Source organism: Brachycentrus maculatus, unplaced genomic scaffold (genome assembly GCF_059751285.1).
Source record: "Brachycentrus maculatus isolate JH-2025_06_01 unplaced genomic scaffold, ASM5975128v1 h1tg000097l, whole genome shotgun sequence".
NCBI lineage: Eukaryota > Metazoa > Arthropoda > Insecta > Trichoptera > Brachycentridae > Brachycentrus > Brachycentrus maculatus.
In genome coordinates, this window is record NW_028280851.1 from 1,336,953 (window position 1) to 1,353,369 (window position 16,417).

At 30.6% G+C, this 16,417-nt stretch overlaps 1 protein-coding gene across 1 annotated transcript in view; it reads right to left on the reverse strand.

Moving 5' to 3' along the window:
* The window catches only part of vkg (Collagen alpha-1(IV) chain viking), a 66,462-nt gene that overhangs the window by 49,763 nt on the left and 282 nt on the right, over positions 1 to 16,417 (reverse strand). Inside the window, exon 2 of the mRNA XM_088258526.1 lies at positions 16,180 to 16,364. Coding sequence (XP_088114652.1) covers positions 16,180 to 16,364 — 185 coding nt within the window. The remainder of the gene's footprint in view (positions 1 to 16,179; positions 16,365 to 16,417) is intronic.

The following is a 16,417-nucleotide window of genomic DNA, read 5'->3' on the forward strand; positions in this document are numbered from 1 at the left end:
ATCATTTTCATACACAAAACGATGTGGAATGCAACGAAACACGTATAAGATTTTTAGATTTTTGAAAATTGTGGTATTTACCAAATAAAATTTGAATTAAAATAAGATAAATTTTACCACAAAGTGATAGCCGAATCAATAAATCAAATTTAACACATGTGATTATAAAACACGTGTAAAATATCATATCATTGTTTGATATTTTATTTATTTATTCGGTACTCATATCAATTTTGTGAAACACGATGATGATTTCAATGGAAAAATAACACATAAGACGGTTTTTATGAGATTAATAATCTCATAAAAACCGTCTAAAAATGTAAACGAAAAAAATAAAAATCATTTCAAATTGATTATTTTTTCAATATGTATATAAATGATGTGCATATGAGCTTATACACACGTTTCTAGGTATTACAAGGGGCTGATAAAGTGACGTCATTTCGATGAAATGGTTGTTCAATTATTATCAAGTTGAATAATGTTTGTAAGTAGACTTATGCACGTAATGGCTCGATTCAGTTCCACTACACAGGCATGCACTTGCCGCTGTGCTGGTATAAATAATACGATCTGTGTATAAACGTACACAGAACATTATCTGGCATCTGTAGGTGGATGCGATGACCGCATTGTACGTACTAAAATTAAAACTTAAAACTATTACTCCCTCGGAAGAGAAAATTAATTTATTCATTAAAATTGAGGGTACTTAATTTAAACTTACAACATTTTGAAGGTGTCCAAATAATTGTAAAAAAACTGGATTATCTCCAATTGTAGAAGTTATTTTTCATATTATTTTTTGAAATCTCAACGTAGGTAAAGAAGAATATGGAAGTCTGGGCTTACGACCGTCATAGGCTGGTTTAAGTGATCACTTTACACACGTGTAACATTCACCAATTGTACCCATGATCAACAGCCATATTACTAAATTTTTTGTAATGTGGTTGTCGATCCTAGATCAATATCTCAAGAGATTATGAATTCCAAACATTTTAGTACTTTGATTGTCAATCATGGGTAGAATTGGTGAATGTTGCACGTGTGTAAATTGATCATTTAACCAGCCTATGATATATCATACATCCTGCAAATACACAGACTTCAATATTCTTCTTATTGTTAATTTATAAACTGAGTTTGTGTTTTTTAAATAAATAATTAAATTTACAGACATTTATCTCATTATCGAGTAAATTAAGTGTGTATATAAGAGTACGTAGAGATTTCTAAGGATGGTTCATATTAATATCGATTGGTCTAATATAGGTTCATATATTTGTGGTTAAATATTAATATGTGTATTTATATTTAACCACAAATGACATCATATTTCTTGATTTTAACATATAAATAAATATGACCGTTTGATTGGAAATGTTTTCATACTAACCGCATTCCGATAATAATTTAATTACGTAAATTGTTCACTGCACAAAATGATTATTTGGCCAGCTTATGACATACTCAAAATGTTGTTAAAAAAAAGAAATTCAAGTAAAACAATTAATAATATGTAATAAGTATTTTTATGACGTGTACCTATACCTGCATTTTATTTTAGAATCAATATAATATATTGAAACATTTTGAGTGTGTCCAAATACTCGTTCACAAAATCTGGATCATAAAATGATGGATTAAAGCTTCTTTTAATCTCACCAATAGATGTGTCTAGTGAAGTTCTAGTGATTCAACAATAATGATCATGTATAAATATATAAATATATTTATACAAATATATATATATCTATATATATATATATATATATATATATATATATATATATATATATATATATATATATATATATATATATATATATATATAAATATATATATATATATATATATATATTATATATATATATATATATATATATATATATATATATATATATATATATATATATATATATATATATATATATATATATATATATATATATATATATATATATATACATATATATAGAACTTCCAAGAGTTTGAGTAGTGTGGTTGTCAATAATTGGTGGAATTGGTGAATGTTACACGTGTGTAAAGTGATCTCATAAACCAGCCTATGACGGTCGTCAGCCCCGTAAATGTCCAGACTTCCATATTCTTCTTCATCTTTGATGAGATGTCAAAAAATAATAGACTGAACTTTTCGTCGTAACATATTTTTTAGTAAGGAATCTCACATAATTTAAGATCCTCGACCTTAGAGTATAATTTGAGGATCAGGCGCCGTTCCCGCTAGTTTTAATGGATAAAATGGTGTCTGCTTATGACGCTGTGACCCTGGCAAAAATTATGGGTAATTCTTTGAAATTATGACAAAAATCAACGCTCCAAATTCCTTTGACAAGACAATCATCATTTTATCTCTTCGTATTACATATATATGCTAATATATTATTTATTTAAAAAATATATTTAAAATTATTTGAGTATCGAGACAATTGTTTCATTCGTTCATTCGAACCCATATCCACACCCCAATGATGCATAGGGCACTGCATCATATAAACGCAGTGTTATCTTGATCGTTAACACACGAAGGAAAAGTAATCAGCCCTCCGCTTTAGGTAGGTACCAGTCCAGGGTAATATCGAATATATATTAGAGTGAAAAAATACTTTATATTTATTAGACCCCCCTCTGGCGATCGAACCCGGGACCTCCAGAACGGTAGCCGAGCGCGCAGACCATTACACTACGGAGGTGGACAATTGTTTACTACAGTGAATTAATTTTATATCTGTATTTGTGTCTGTATGTGTGTATATACATAGTTTTTTTTAATGCAGCAAAATTAAAATATAAAACTTGTGTGCGATACGAGACATCCATGACATTGGAATCGCACGCAGAGCGGACATCGCAGTAATAAAAACCCACTAAAAAAAGGATTAAAAAATGAAGACGCTAAGGAGACTATCTGCTCTAAGGAGTCTACGAGATGAAATAAGGAACACCAGGATAAGAGAAATATGCGAGATCGAAGATGTCGTTAGGTGTAGGAAGGCAACGAAGAAGCGGCTAATCCCTCTTAAAAACAAACTAGAAAGTCTTCACAAAGAAGAAGAAAAAGTTAGAATCGATTAATACGAAAGTGATGATGTGACCAGTTCAATGATAACGGTAATGACAAAACCCGGTCATTGGACAAAAAAACATATCGAGAAAAAAACGAGAGTGAATGCTGGGAACAGAGTGAATGGTGCACTAAAATCGGTTTTAGCAAATAAAAATCTATCAGCGTAAGCTAAACTGGGAGTACACAATGGAGTTCTGAAAGCAGACTGAATGCAGTCGAAATGCGATCCCTCAGACGAATGTTTGATAGATGTTCGAATGATGAAATAAGGAAAGAATGTAAGGCTGAGATAAGCATTATCGATTAAATTAAGAAAGGTGTGTTGAGATGGTTTGGACATGTGGAGCGTATGAGTGAAGAAAGAACGGTTAAACAAATTTATGGAGCGAATGTAGTTGGAAAAAGAAGCAGAGGACTTGGCACAATCAGGTATGTCAAATACTTGAAAGCGGCCGGGTCAGGAGTCGTAATAATCGTCGGGTATGTATGAGGAGATGCATGAATGTAGAAGAGGCAAAGAATGTTTGCAAAGACAGAGTGGTGTGGCGTTCGATTCTCTCTGCCTACCCCTGCGGGGAAGCGGCGTGATGGTTAGTTAGTTAGTTAGTTAGAAAAAAACCTTATGGTTTTTATTTTATTATATACGACAGTGATTTAGACAAAGAGTTTTTTTTTCTGTTGAATGATGAAGTGCATATTTGTCACATATGGAAATAACAGTTATTGCATGTTTGGTTTTGAGTCATCATCACCACATGGTTTATCTGGCGATTGTTTACGTAGAAATATTGTACTATATACCCATTTCCGCTGCGGTATCTCGTCTGCGAAATGTCGCTCTTGTTCTATATGCAATGTTACTAAATTCATCTGATTTTATTTTGTTAAAAAAAAAATAAAGCAATAAAAAATATGGCAGAAACAGAAGAAACAATTTACTACTCTCCCAGAAAGTATATAAATATAAGAATTTTCGAAGGAAAAATTTTCGTATAGTTAGTCACTTTGTGGTGTTTTATATGTAGGTATTTAGTAAATACCAATATTTCTTAAAATCAACATTTTGAGTGTGTCCAAATACTTGTTCACAAAATCTGGATTATCTCCAATTACAGGAGTTTGAGTTTGAATTTGGAGTTTTAATTGAAAATAACTCCTGTAATTGGAGATAATCCAGATTTTGTGAACAAGTATTTGGACACACTCAAAATGTTGTAAATAAATTATCTGGTCAAATTATAAGCTTAATAATAAAAATGAAAATGGTATTTTCTGGCGTTTCTCATGTGTGTGATTATAATCCGGGATTCGGATCTCACATACTAATATAAGAGTTTCTGCTTGATAAAAAGCTTCTTTACATCTCACCAATAGATGTCTCTAGTGAAGTTTTAGTGATTCATGAACAAGGTTTCTAAATTGGTTAATATATATAGAGCTTCCAAGAATTTGAGTAGTGTGGTTGTCAATAATGGGTAGAATTGGTGAATGTTACACGTGTGTAAAGTGATCACTTAAACCAGCCTATGACGGTCGTAAGCCCCGTAAATGCCCAGACTTCCATATTCTTCTTCATCTTTGATGAGATGTCAAAAAATAATATTTCTTAAAATCAATTGTGATACGAGTTTCGATGCATTCCGCATCATTTTGTTACATCACGGTGTTTGAAAACGATGCGGAGTGCATCGAAAAACATGTCATAATAGAGTTGAAGTAATATAGTTAAACTAAATTATTATATTTATTTCCAAAAGAATGATTTTTTATAATAAAATTTAAACAAATATTTAGACGATGATTTTTTCAGGAATTAAAACATGGTTATCAAATCGGACAAAAAGATACAAATTTATAATAAAATAATAATGTAAGTTTTAAAAAAGGACAAAAAAGTGATAAAAGTTAAAATAAAGTAATAAAGTAAGTTATAATAAAGGACAAAAAGTTACAAAAGTTATAAGAAAGTAATAAAGTAAGTTATAATAAAGAACAAAAAGTTATAACAAAGCAACTTCCTCTCCTAAGTTATCTCTAATTATCCACTCGACGCACGTACTCATTTGAACTGTGAAAATTGACCGCAATTCGGTCGAACTACTCACTAAAATGAGCAATAAACGTCTTTTATGTATTTGTCGAGTATCCAGGTTTCGCTGGTATCCGTAATTTGCAGTGCTTATCAGATTTTAAGCAGTGACAGAATGATGAATGAATTATTTCTTAAGAAGAGATTGGAGATTAAAGAAATCACCTTTTTCAGTAATCGCAGCGAAAAAGATTTCAACATATTGGCTTTCTGGAACGTAAAGGTTGTTATATCATATTATATAGTATGTTATCATACGATATAAGACAAGAAATCAGGGGTGGTTAGTAATCATTTTTATGGTGAAACTATGAATATAAAAAAAACGTTCAAAATATAAGTTAAATATTTTTTTTAAATCATGATTTCAGGCGTCTCTTAGAATGCATTGGAATTCTACGTACATTTCATGAAGGTCTCGGCTAGGTAAAAAAAAATCACAACTCAACTTTAGATGGTGCCGAGGACTTGGATGTGAAGGAAGTTGTCAATTGAAGGATATATGTACATATATTTCCGATACCTGAGTTATGTGATTGTCAATCATTCGTAGAACAGTCAATGTTACAAGTGTTCTTGTATAAAGTGATCACTTAAATCAGCCTGTGATAATTCTACGCCCTGATGATACCCCGACTTCCATATTCCTTTTGATCCATGTTAAGACGTCAATAAAAAATATATATTTATACTAGGACTATTGTAGTGCAATGGTCAGCACGCTCGGCTACCGTTCTGGAGGTCCCGGGTTCGATTCCCAGGGGGGTCAAATAAATATAAGTGATTTTTTCACTGTAATATTTATTCAATATTACCCTGGACTGGTACCTTAAGCGGAGGGCTGATCACCGTTCCTCCATGTGTAAACGATCAAGATAACACTGCATTTATATGAAGCAGTGCCCTATGCACCATTGGGGTACGGATAAGGGTTTTATTATTATTATTGTATAAATACATATTTTTTTACAATATTAATTTGATACCGAAGGTCACATCAATAAAAGGCTGGCATGTCATCAATTGAGTTCGATTTCTAGATTTTTGTTCGCAATTTTTTTTCGCAATTCTAAAATAGTTAAAAACAATATACGTAATACTAAGCTTAAATTAATTTTAATATACTATTTTATGCACAGCTAATCGTGTACAACTTAACGAAGATTAAAAAAATCTTAGTTATATGATACGAGTATAATATGCGCGGAAAAATAATAGGTACCTATATGAAAAAAACATTCTAGAAATAGTAGTTGCCCTTTTTTTACGACTCTCCCAGCCCTTGAAAGTTTTTGCAACTATTCCTTCTCTCTTCTCTCTTATCAATTATTTAGTCCTCTATCCTTTTCTCCCAGCCAGACGCGTTCCATACGACCCTTTTGACCTCACTGAAATACTAACCAAAATCTGTAGACAATGATTACCGGGCCAAGTCGAAATTAAATGTGTATTTAAAAAATCATGCTTTTTGTTGGTGCTATGAAATTCTGCGTTAAAATTTTACTCCATGCTTTTTGAATAATGATAAACCTTATTCTAACCCTTATCCGCATCCAATGATGCCATAAGGCACTGCATAGTATGATACAGTGTTATCTTGATCGTTACTTACATGAAGGCAAGGTGATCACTCCTGCGCTTAAGGGATCAGTCCAGGGTAAAATTAAACAAACATTACAGTGTAAAATCACTGACATTTATTTTCATCACCTCTAGGAATCGAACCCGGGACCTCAAGCACGGTAGATAATTAAAGATTACACCACGAAGGCGGACAATAGATAAAGAGTTTTTATTTTTCATTAATTTAATCACGTTATTATATTAAAAAAGACCTATAAATAAACAAATACTGTGGTATTAAAAAATAATATTTTTTCAATTTTGAAGTTCATGAGTTCATGAGTTTTTTAAAAATTTATTTCATGTATTTTTTATTTATTTCAAAAAACAAAAAAATCAACCGATTTGACAGTTAAAGTTTAGTTTCATTAATTGATTCGGCAATAACTTTGTGGTAATGTGTTTGAAAAATCAAATTAAAAGTAAAAAAATTAAAAGTTTTAATTTACGGACGAACCTGATTTTACTTGTGGCCACCAAATTTCGCCATGCATACTGTTGTACCGTTATGGCTAAAATAACACTCCAAAAGAAATGAAACAAAAACCTTATTTTGTATCTACGTTAAAATATGCATATTGCGTAGGTACTTAACAGATATATAACAAAAATTGTTTGAATTAATTAGCGCGATTTTGGTGAATTATCGTTTCAAGGGCCCTGGATTATTTTTTATATTTTAGTTCAACTTTTAAACCAGCGTATTCCCCAGATTCTTTTATGCAACACAATACATTGGCAATAATGGATCTTTGTCAGACGGGAGGAATATCTAATTTAACAAACTCAACCTATAAAGTATTGCATTAGACTCGTTTTGTGTTTATAACAGCCGATATAATTAATATTTTCTCTCATCATTTTCTTTTGGAAAATTCGCAATCGAAAAAACGTTATTTTCGTAAGTTAGCAATGAATGACGTCACATAAACTATGAAGTTATTTTAATGTTGGTGTCATTGATAAATTATTGGCGGCTCTATTTGTTGATGTGTATGGTCAACCGTCCCACTCCCCCCTCCCCTCATATTTGTATAACACAAATGATAGTGTAGTGGTAAACAAACTATCCACACTACTACTATAACAGCTCTATAAACAAAAGACCATAAACCGTTTGACGTCATAAAACGTTCGATGACGGAAATTTGATGACGTATGCGAACGCACGTTTTTCGTTTTATTCAAATATCTAAAGTTTATTAATATCTCCCTTAGTTCTCTACAGATTTCAATAAGAATGTCTACGATAGTCTTGTGATTTTCATATTAATTTATGATCCAATAATCACACGTCGTGATATTTATCCATTGACTTTATTTAAAAAAAAATAATTTGTTAGTACAAACTACATAATTTAAGTCGTACCTACAGTAAGAAAAAAATACTGAATCGGATAGCAACGCGGATGTTTTATTCACTTCCTGATATGATAAAATTACCCACGTACTTCGTTTATATGAATTTCATTTGGAAGAGCAATTCATTCATAAATTTAATAAGTAATTTCATTAATTGATTCGTCAGTCTCATTTTAGTTAAATCTATCCATTTTAATTTAAATTTTACTTAGCGAATACCACTATTTCTTGAAATCTATTGTCACTCGTGTTTCGATGCATTCCGCATCGTCATCGATGCATTCCGCATCATACAGTGTTTGAAAATAAAAAGAGTAAAAAAGTAAAACTCAAATAAAAAAAAAAAAAGTAATATTAAGGTAATGCCGAGCGACAAAATCAAAGATCTAAATGAAAAATCTTTTATGGATTTACTCGTTATATTAACTAAATAAAGTTAAACAAAAACATGAATAAATTTCAGTAATTTTTTTGTTATTGAATAAATGAATGAATAAAATAAAAATACAAATGTATTTTGATTTGGTTTTGTGTAGGGTATTTCAATAGTTTAATTTGTTGTTTTGAAAATAAATACATAATATAAAAACAGAACATGTTATTGAAACACCTTATTTGCACAACTGAAAATTTGTCAATTTTCAGTTGTGCATGTTTTCAGAATGCCCAAAAAATGTACAATATCCCAGCAAAAGCGGTATATTTTTAACTTAATATTTACCCGCTACAGGGCAGAAAGTGTTGTGTTTGCATTTTAAAGAAAAGGTATTGTTCAATTTTTTTTAAATATACTAAAAATTTTCCAATGGAGGAAAAAACATTCAGCTTTTACCTAAAAAGGTCTGTTACACAGTAAAAAAGTTAAAAAAGGTTAGATATTTTTTTAAAATATATTTTATTATATTTTTAAACATTAAAAACAATCTCCTGAAAAATCAAGTTTTTTGATATGTGACGTTGTTGAAAGGAGTGAGCGATATATAAAAATCATATAACTACGACAAGTTAATGCCTATTTTTGGTTGTTGTTTTTCGTTTAGTTTGATAAGCATTTTTGTTGATCAGTTTAGGGTAAAATTAATTTAAGATTGAGGTTAAATTGTGTGTGCTTGTTACTAACGCTCGACGCGAGGTTAATTTATTATATATTTGGTGATATTCGGAAACAGAGTCAAAAGTTCATGAAATCTGTGATAACCTACACGTACTATAAATGTACATTGCCAAACTAAAACCTTGGACTTATCTTTTCATTGAACAGAAAATCACGAATATGTTATCAACACATTAATGTATTTCAATGGTTGATTTTTGTTAATATTTAATACACATATCGCTCACTCCTTTCAAGAACGTCATAAATCAAAATTCATAAATTTTCAGTTGGACATGTTTTCGGAATGTCCAGAAAATTTACTATATCCCAGCAGAAGCGGCATATTTTTAACTTAATATTTACCCGCCACAGGGCAGAAAGTGTTGTTTTTGCATTTTGAAGAAAAGGTTTTGTTTAATTATTTTTTAAATTAAACTTTATATTTTTCAAATGGAGAAAAAACCTTCAGGTTTTACTTTAAAAGATCTGTTGCACAGTAAAAAGTTCAGTAAGTGGCTTGGTATTTATTTTTAATACAATGTATTTTATTGTTAAAATTTAAAAACGTTCTCCTGAAAAATCGAGTTTTTTATTTATGACGTTCTTGAAAGGAGTGAGCGATATGTATGTTTATCAATGTCGTACAAGGAACCTTCATTGGATCGAAATTATTAAGTTTTCGTATATATCTGTAGATTTTTTTTTATATTGACATCTCAACACAGATGAAGAAGAATATGGAAGTCTGGGTTTCTCCCAGAAACATCATCATCTATGTTGAGATGTAAATATATATTAAAAACTTCCAAGCGGAGAAACTCAGATTTGCAAACGATTATTTGGATACATTTTATATGTTGTACCTAGTCAAATTATAAGTTCAATAAGAATTAAAAAAAAATGTTTTCAGGTGTCTCCTAGTATCTGAAATAATTTGCTAAGAAACTTGCATGCATTTAAAAAGGGTCTGTGCCAAATAAAAATCATATCAAACCAACCATATACGCAGCTGTGAACTCAAACCTAAAGTCACATGAGATTTATGTTATATCTATGAGTTCTAAAATTTCAGTAGTATGGTTGTCAGTCAAATATCACACGTATATAATGTGATCACTTAAACCAGCCTATGACAGGTCGTAAGGCCTATATCCATATTTTTTTTTCACCTATATTAAGATGTAAATATAAAAAAAAACGATTAGAAACCCGATAAGTTTAGAAACCCAGATTTATGAACAAGGATTTGGACACACGTTAAATGTTGTGTACAATTAATTTAAATTTCATTCAGTATATGCCACCATTTCTCAAAATCTATTGTGACACGTATTTCGATGCATTACGCATCATTTTCAAACACCGTAATATTGATATTACGCATTCGAGCTGAGTTTATATGCGGAGAGAAGGCAGTGATGTATGAAGAGTTCTCAATGAAATACGATAACTGGTATTTCATCTTGTAATATATGTGTGCACAATACTAAAGCAATTGCTACGACTTCCTGCAAAGCTCGCGTGTGGAGCGCTTAAAATATTCTGATTTTTGAGCGATATAACATATGTACATGTTTTGTACCGCGTAACGCACAGGATCGACAATCATTTCGTAACATTAGGTTCATAACGCATATAACGAAAACTAAAATATTTTTGACGACGATTATGATCAACTCATTTATTCATATTGCAATGGCTATTGTGGCGAAGATCTTTGAGAAAGGGAGAATATAAAATTATTTGTTCCTAAAATATGGATGTAAACTTATAAACAGGGGTGTGCGTTCCCTATAGGCAAAGAAGCAGTGCCTATCCTAACTTACCCGTGTGAAATTTAAAAACGCAACCAGTACCTACACTACCTTACTTAGTAGTACCAGCTTACCTCACTACCTACCTCTACTGCCAACCCGTATTAATTATCTATGCACGCCACTGCTTGTGAATGCTATGGATGTATAAGACAAGTATTTATCTAAAAAATTACTATATTAATATTTTATTTATTGTTTCGGCATTTACTTTGTGGTAAGACATGTTAAAATGATTAAGGAAACACTTGTTTTTAAACCACTTGAGTTTATTTAATTACGACTACTAGTTTATAGCCTGAATAATAACTTGTTTTGAATATTGAAAGCATTAACTTTGTGGATCATATTGATATATTATTTCGAGAAATAAAAATACTTTGTGTTCTGATCCACTCACATTTTTATTAACCAACTAGTTTCAGCAACAACCTGTTGCCCTCTTCAGGGTTTCAGTAATAAATGAATAATAACTCTTTTATTAATAATAACTATATTATTAATTGATTCGGCATGAACTCTGAGGGATAATATGATTTTTAATATTAAAATTAGATACTTGTATAACACCACTTTTTTGAGCTTATTAATTTAAACACGACTAATTTCGAGAACTATAGATGTTCTCATACACAGGTGAAAAAACAAGTTTTCATTTTCACCTATTGATGAGGAGATATGTAGTTCTCAAAGGTAGTTTTGTTTACAATAATAAACTCAAAAATGGTCATATAAAATTATTTAATTTCAACATTGAAATAATTAAGTCTTAATTGGGTCAGGAGTCGTAATAATCGTCGGGTATGTATGAGGAGATGCATGAATGTAGAAGAGGCAAAGAATGTTTGCAAGGACAGAGTGGTGTGGCGTTCGATTCTCTCTGCCTACCCCTGCGGGAAAGCGGCGTGATGGTTAGTTAGTTAGTTTTTTTTAATTGAAAATATACCGATATTTGCTAGTACAAAATCACATTTTAATAGTGCTATTATTTTCAGGAGACCTATATGTTTGCAGCCCTATCACTTTCTAAGGAAGTCATGTTGCTATGCTATTTTATGTTACTTTGAAAAAATTAAGTTTTGCAAATAATTTCATGATAAAAGTGGTATTTAATAGACCCCACTTATTGCCATGGAAAAATTTATATAAAATATTTTCACAATGAGCTTTTGTCAAAGTCTTACCTTTTTTTCTGTTTGAAAAATGCGACTACGTAGAGTATAAATAATCATTTTGATTTATGATTGATTCATAAGAGGTTATGTTTTATAAAAAAAGTGTTATGTACAATATTACTACTTATTGATAACTGACATCCGGAACATATAATTATTATCACCATATTGCGAGGACTCTATTCATACTTCATAATATCAGTGCCGGATTCTCTAAAATGTTTAATATTTTTTGCAATATAATAAAATGTAGTGTAAATCATGTTGTGGAGATCCCATATTTAAGTGACGAAGTTATGTTCTTCCTACGTTGGAATGAATTTTAAAACCCCAAAACACGCTAGCTTGCATCTACTACGTTGAGAAAGTTGGGGCTTGTGCGCTCGCGTACCTTGCCGCCCTCATGGAGTACCTAGCTGCCAAGGTGTTGGAAATGGCCATCTATGCCTCCAGTGACAACAAGAAGACCAGCATTACCTCCGCCATCTGCAGTTGAATATCCACAATGACGGGACCTTAACAAGCTGCTCTCCGGCATTACCATTACACAGTGAGACGTCCTGTCCAACATTTTGGCCATGCTCCAGCCTAAGAAGACCGAGAAGAAAGCGCAACAAAACGGCGGCTCCACTTTCCTGCCTTCAGACTCAGCCGACGTCATTTTTCACTTATAATTTTTTTAATTTTCTCTCATTATCATTTTCATATCATAATCCATACCTGTATAAGCGCCCTTGAGGTAGTTTTTTACGAAAATGGCGCTATATAAATCATCCAATATTATTATTATTATTATTGAAAATGCATCAAATATTATTTTTTGACATCACATCAAAGATGAAGAAGAATATGGAAGTCTGGGCATTTACAGGGCTAAAAAAACATAAATTAAATTGTAACTGTACCGAGAACTGAACCAAAGACCTGATGTGTGAAACCTTAACGTGATACCTTCTAAAATATAGGTTCAATGTATGCACAACTATATACAAACTTAGTACAATTCCAACAACTCATTTATAATAAAGAACGTATAAAATGAACCAGTTACGAAATTTATATTGCTGTAAAGTTTTTTTAACGACCCTTTAAAATTAATGGCATGATATCATGTTCGTCCCTGAGTGTTTCGAATTTTATTTACTAAAAAAATATTTTTTAATTGGAGCAGATTTCAGTTTATTAACGAAAACATTATATTGACCACTATCCGTATCTAATGTCATAGGTTGGGTTGATGAGTTATCAAAAAATACATTTATTAAAATCATTCAACGTTATTATACCTAACTTAAAAAAACAGGCAAAAATATAATATCACCCCCTCCAATGATAATGAACAAGTGATTTGTTAAAGAAATCAGTCAAAGCCTTTAAAAAAAGATTGATTTAAATACTAAATAGACATAATTACTGCACAGGATGTCCTGTTTTGATTTGATTTTTTTAACAAACAGAAGATATCTTTTAATTTTTTTTTGCACATTACACGTTCTTACCATTATTTCGTTGGTCAGTAACCTAATATTTCGAGTTTTTATTATGCTCGTAAAGCATTTATTTATAATAACATTTTGAAATACTTGTAAAATTATACCTAAACAGCGTTTCGTATTTAGCTGGTTAGTTTTAAATACAAAAAATAAATATTTGTGTAGGACCACATTTGATTTTATTAATGTATTGTACATACATTTGTTTTTTCACCTGTCGATGAGAACATCCGTAGTTCTAGAAACTAGTCATCTTAAGAGAAATAAATTCAAAAGTGGTCCTCTGGAAGTGTTTTATGATATATTATATTTAAATCATGATATTCCATAAAATAAAGGCCTTATAAATTTAGAATTTTGGTATTTTAATGCTTAGGGCTACTTTGTTTAATCTATTAGTGACTCAATGGTTCGACCGTTTTAATAATTTAGAGATTCAACATTTAATGTAAATTACAGTATTTTTTTAATTTCTAGGTTTCTTTAGATCTCTCTATCTAATTAAAGCCCAAATCAGATCCATCCTTGGAATCGAACCAGGGTCCCCCGGCTCTGTAGGCTCTGCCTATGTACTTTATATAAAATAGGTTATGAATAAATACTAATCACATACAATACAATAGTTAATTAATTAACGAAAGACTTAATTGCATTTTTGATATCTCAACACAGATATAAAAGAATATTAAAATCTGACTTTACGAAGTAAGACTTCCAGCCTGGGTATTTACAGAGATTATGACTTGTCACAAGCTGGTAAAGTGATCCCTTTACACACGTGTAACATTATACATTCTACCCATAATTGACAATCATAGTACTAAAATTTTTGGAACTAATAAAAATATCATCAATTTCATGACTCTTCACAATATGTTCGAGTTCACATGGGCCATCTATGGTTGGTTTAAGAGGCTTTTTATTTGGCAGAGACTCTTTATTTAGATGTATGCAAGATCCTAACAAGATTATTTTACATACTGGGAGACGACTGAAAACCTGAGTTACAATTTTTGTGCTGATTATTTTAAACTCAACATTTTTGAGTGTATCCAATTCCTTGTTAATAAATCTGGGTTTCTGCACTTTTAAACATTTGTGATATTTTTGACAATGTTAAAAATGTAAAAAGTGGAAACATCCAGATTTGTGATTTACACATTTATTAAGGACTCACCCAAAAGTATTCTAAAAATATTTTTTCTTGGAAAACAGTGTTTTGGAAGAGAATATATATTTATTACAAAAAACTGATGTATATATGTATTTCAATACATTATTCAGTGTCACTGTGTATTCATAATACGATATGTTATCTCTTATTTTGACATTAAGATGAGTTAACAAACATATATCACGATATTTTATTATAAATATAATATAAAAATGTAATAATAAATACAACATATTTAGAAACGTATCAAAAGATAAAAGATAAAGTATTATTACTTTTTGTTTTACGATAGATTTGAAATATTACATATATGTTATATGAATATATATACATTAGTTTGAAAATGCCATAAAAAGGCGAAACAATTGTCAGAAAAAATATTTTTATGTGTTTTTCTAACAATAAAATAGTAACGCAGTTTAGTAAACTTAAAAAAAACAGTATTTGATCTAAACATTTAATATATAAATTATAAAAAAATATCACTTTGTTATAAAAACATTATGATTAACACGAAATATATTTATTTAATATTATAATATGGAATTGACATTAGTTTACGTTGATTTGATCTTCATAAAAACATAAAGTCCCTACAGGTTTTTGTGTTACATTCAAAAGCTCTTCACCGCGTGTCTGTTGTTAGAAGTCGCGAGCTTTCGGAGCTTTTTGCAGCTAGCTAATTTAGCGGCGGGTTTATTTTAACGGGTGGTCAAAAACACAACCTTTTTTTTGCAAAATATTATTATTATTTTGTTATTATTTTTTTGAAGATAATTCATGTGATTTAATTTATGTTAATAATCTCAACATAAACACCGAACTTAAATATTCATTGCTCTAATAACTATGTATTATGAGTTTTTTTGTTTTGTTTTTTTATGACATTGATAGTCGTAAGCCCTGTTAATGCTCAGATGCCATATTCTTCTTCATCTATGTTGAGATGTCAAAAAATAATGGAAAAATAAATCCTAATTGGAGATAAGACAGATCGTTAAAAAGTATTTAGACACACTTAAAATTTTGTTACTCATTAAAATGAGTATTTTTTTTACAATATTTATTTATTACTTTTATTTTTGTTTTTAATTACGATAATGCATTCAATCACAGGCATCTTCTATTTGTATAAGGAGACCCTAAACGTCATTACAGTCATAAATCAAAACACGGTAACCAACATATTTTTTTCTACAAAAAAGATAAACATTAAAAAATAAATATCAATTTATATAAATGAATAAATATGTACTTACAGATTCCGCAAATCGCACGTGTGCCGCAAAACTAAACACGAAAAACGCGATGTACATTTTGAAAGCGGCCGTGACGGACCCTCCGCGCCATTGTGGCCGCGCCATGGCAAAGCCCGTACTGAAGGCGCTCGGACTCGGGAACCGCGTCGCAACACTTTCCTCCGCGCCCACCCACCCCCACCACCCTGAAAAATCACAAACAAATGAAAATATTAACAATTTTGTACTTAATTTAATA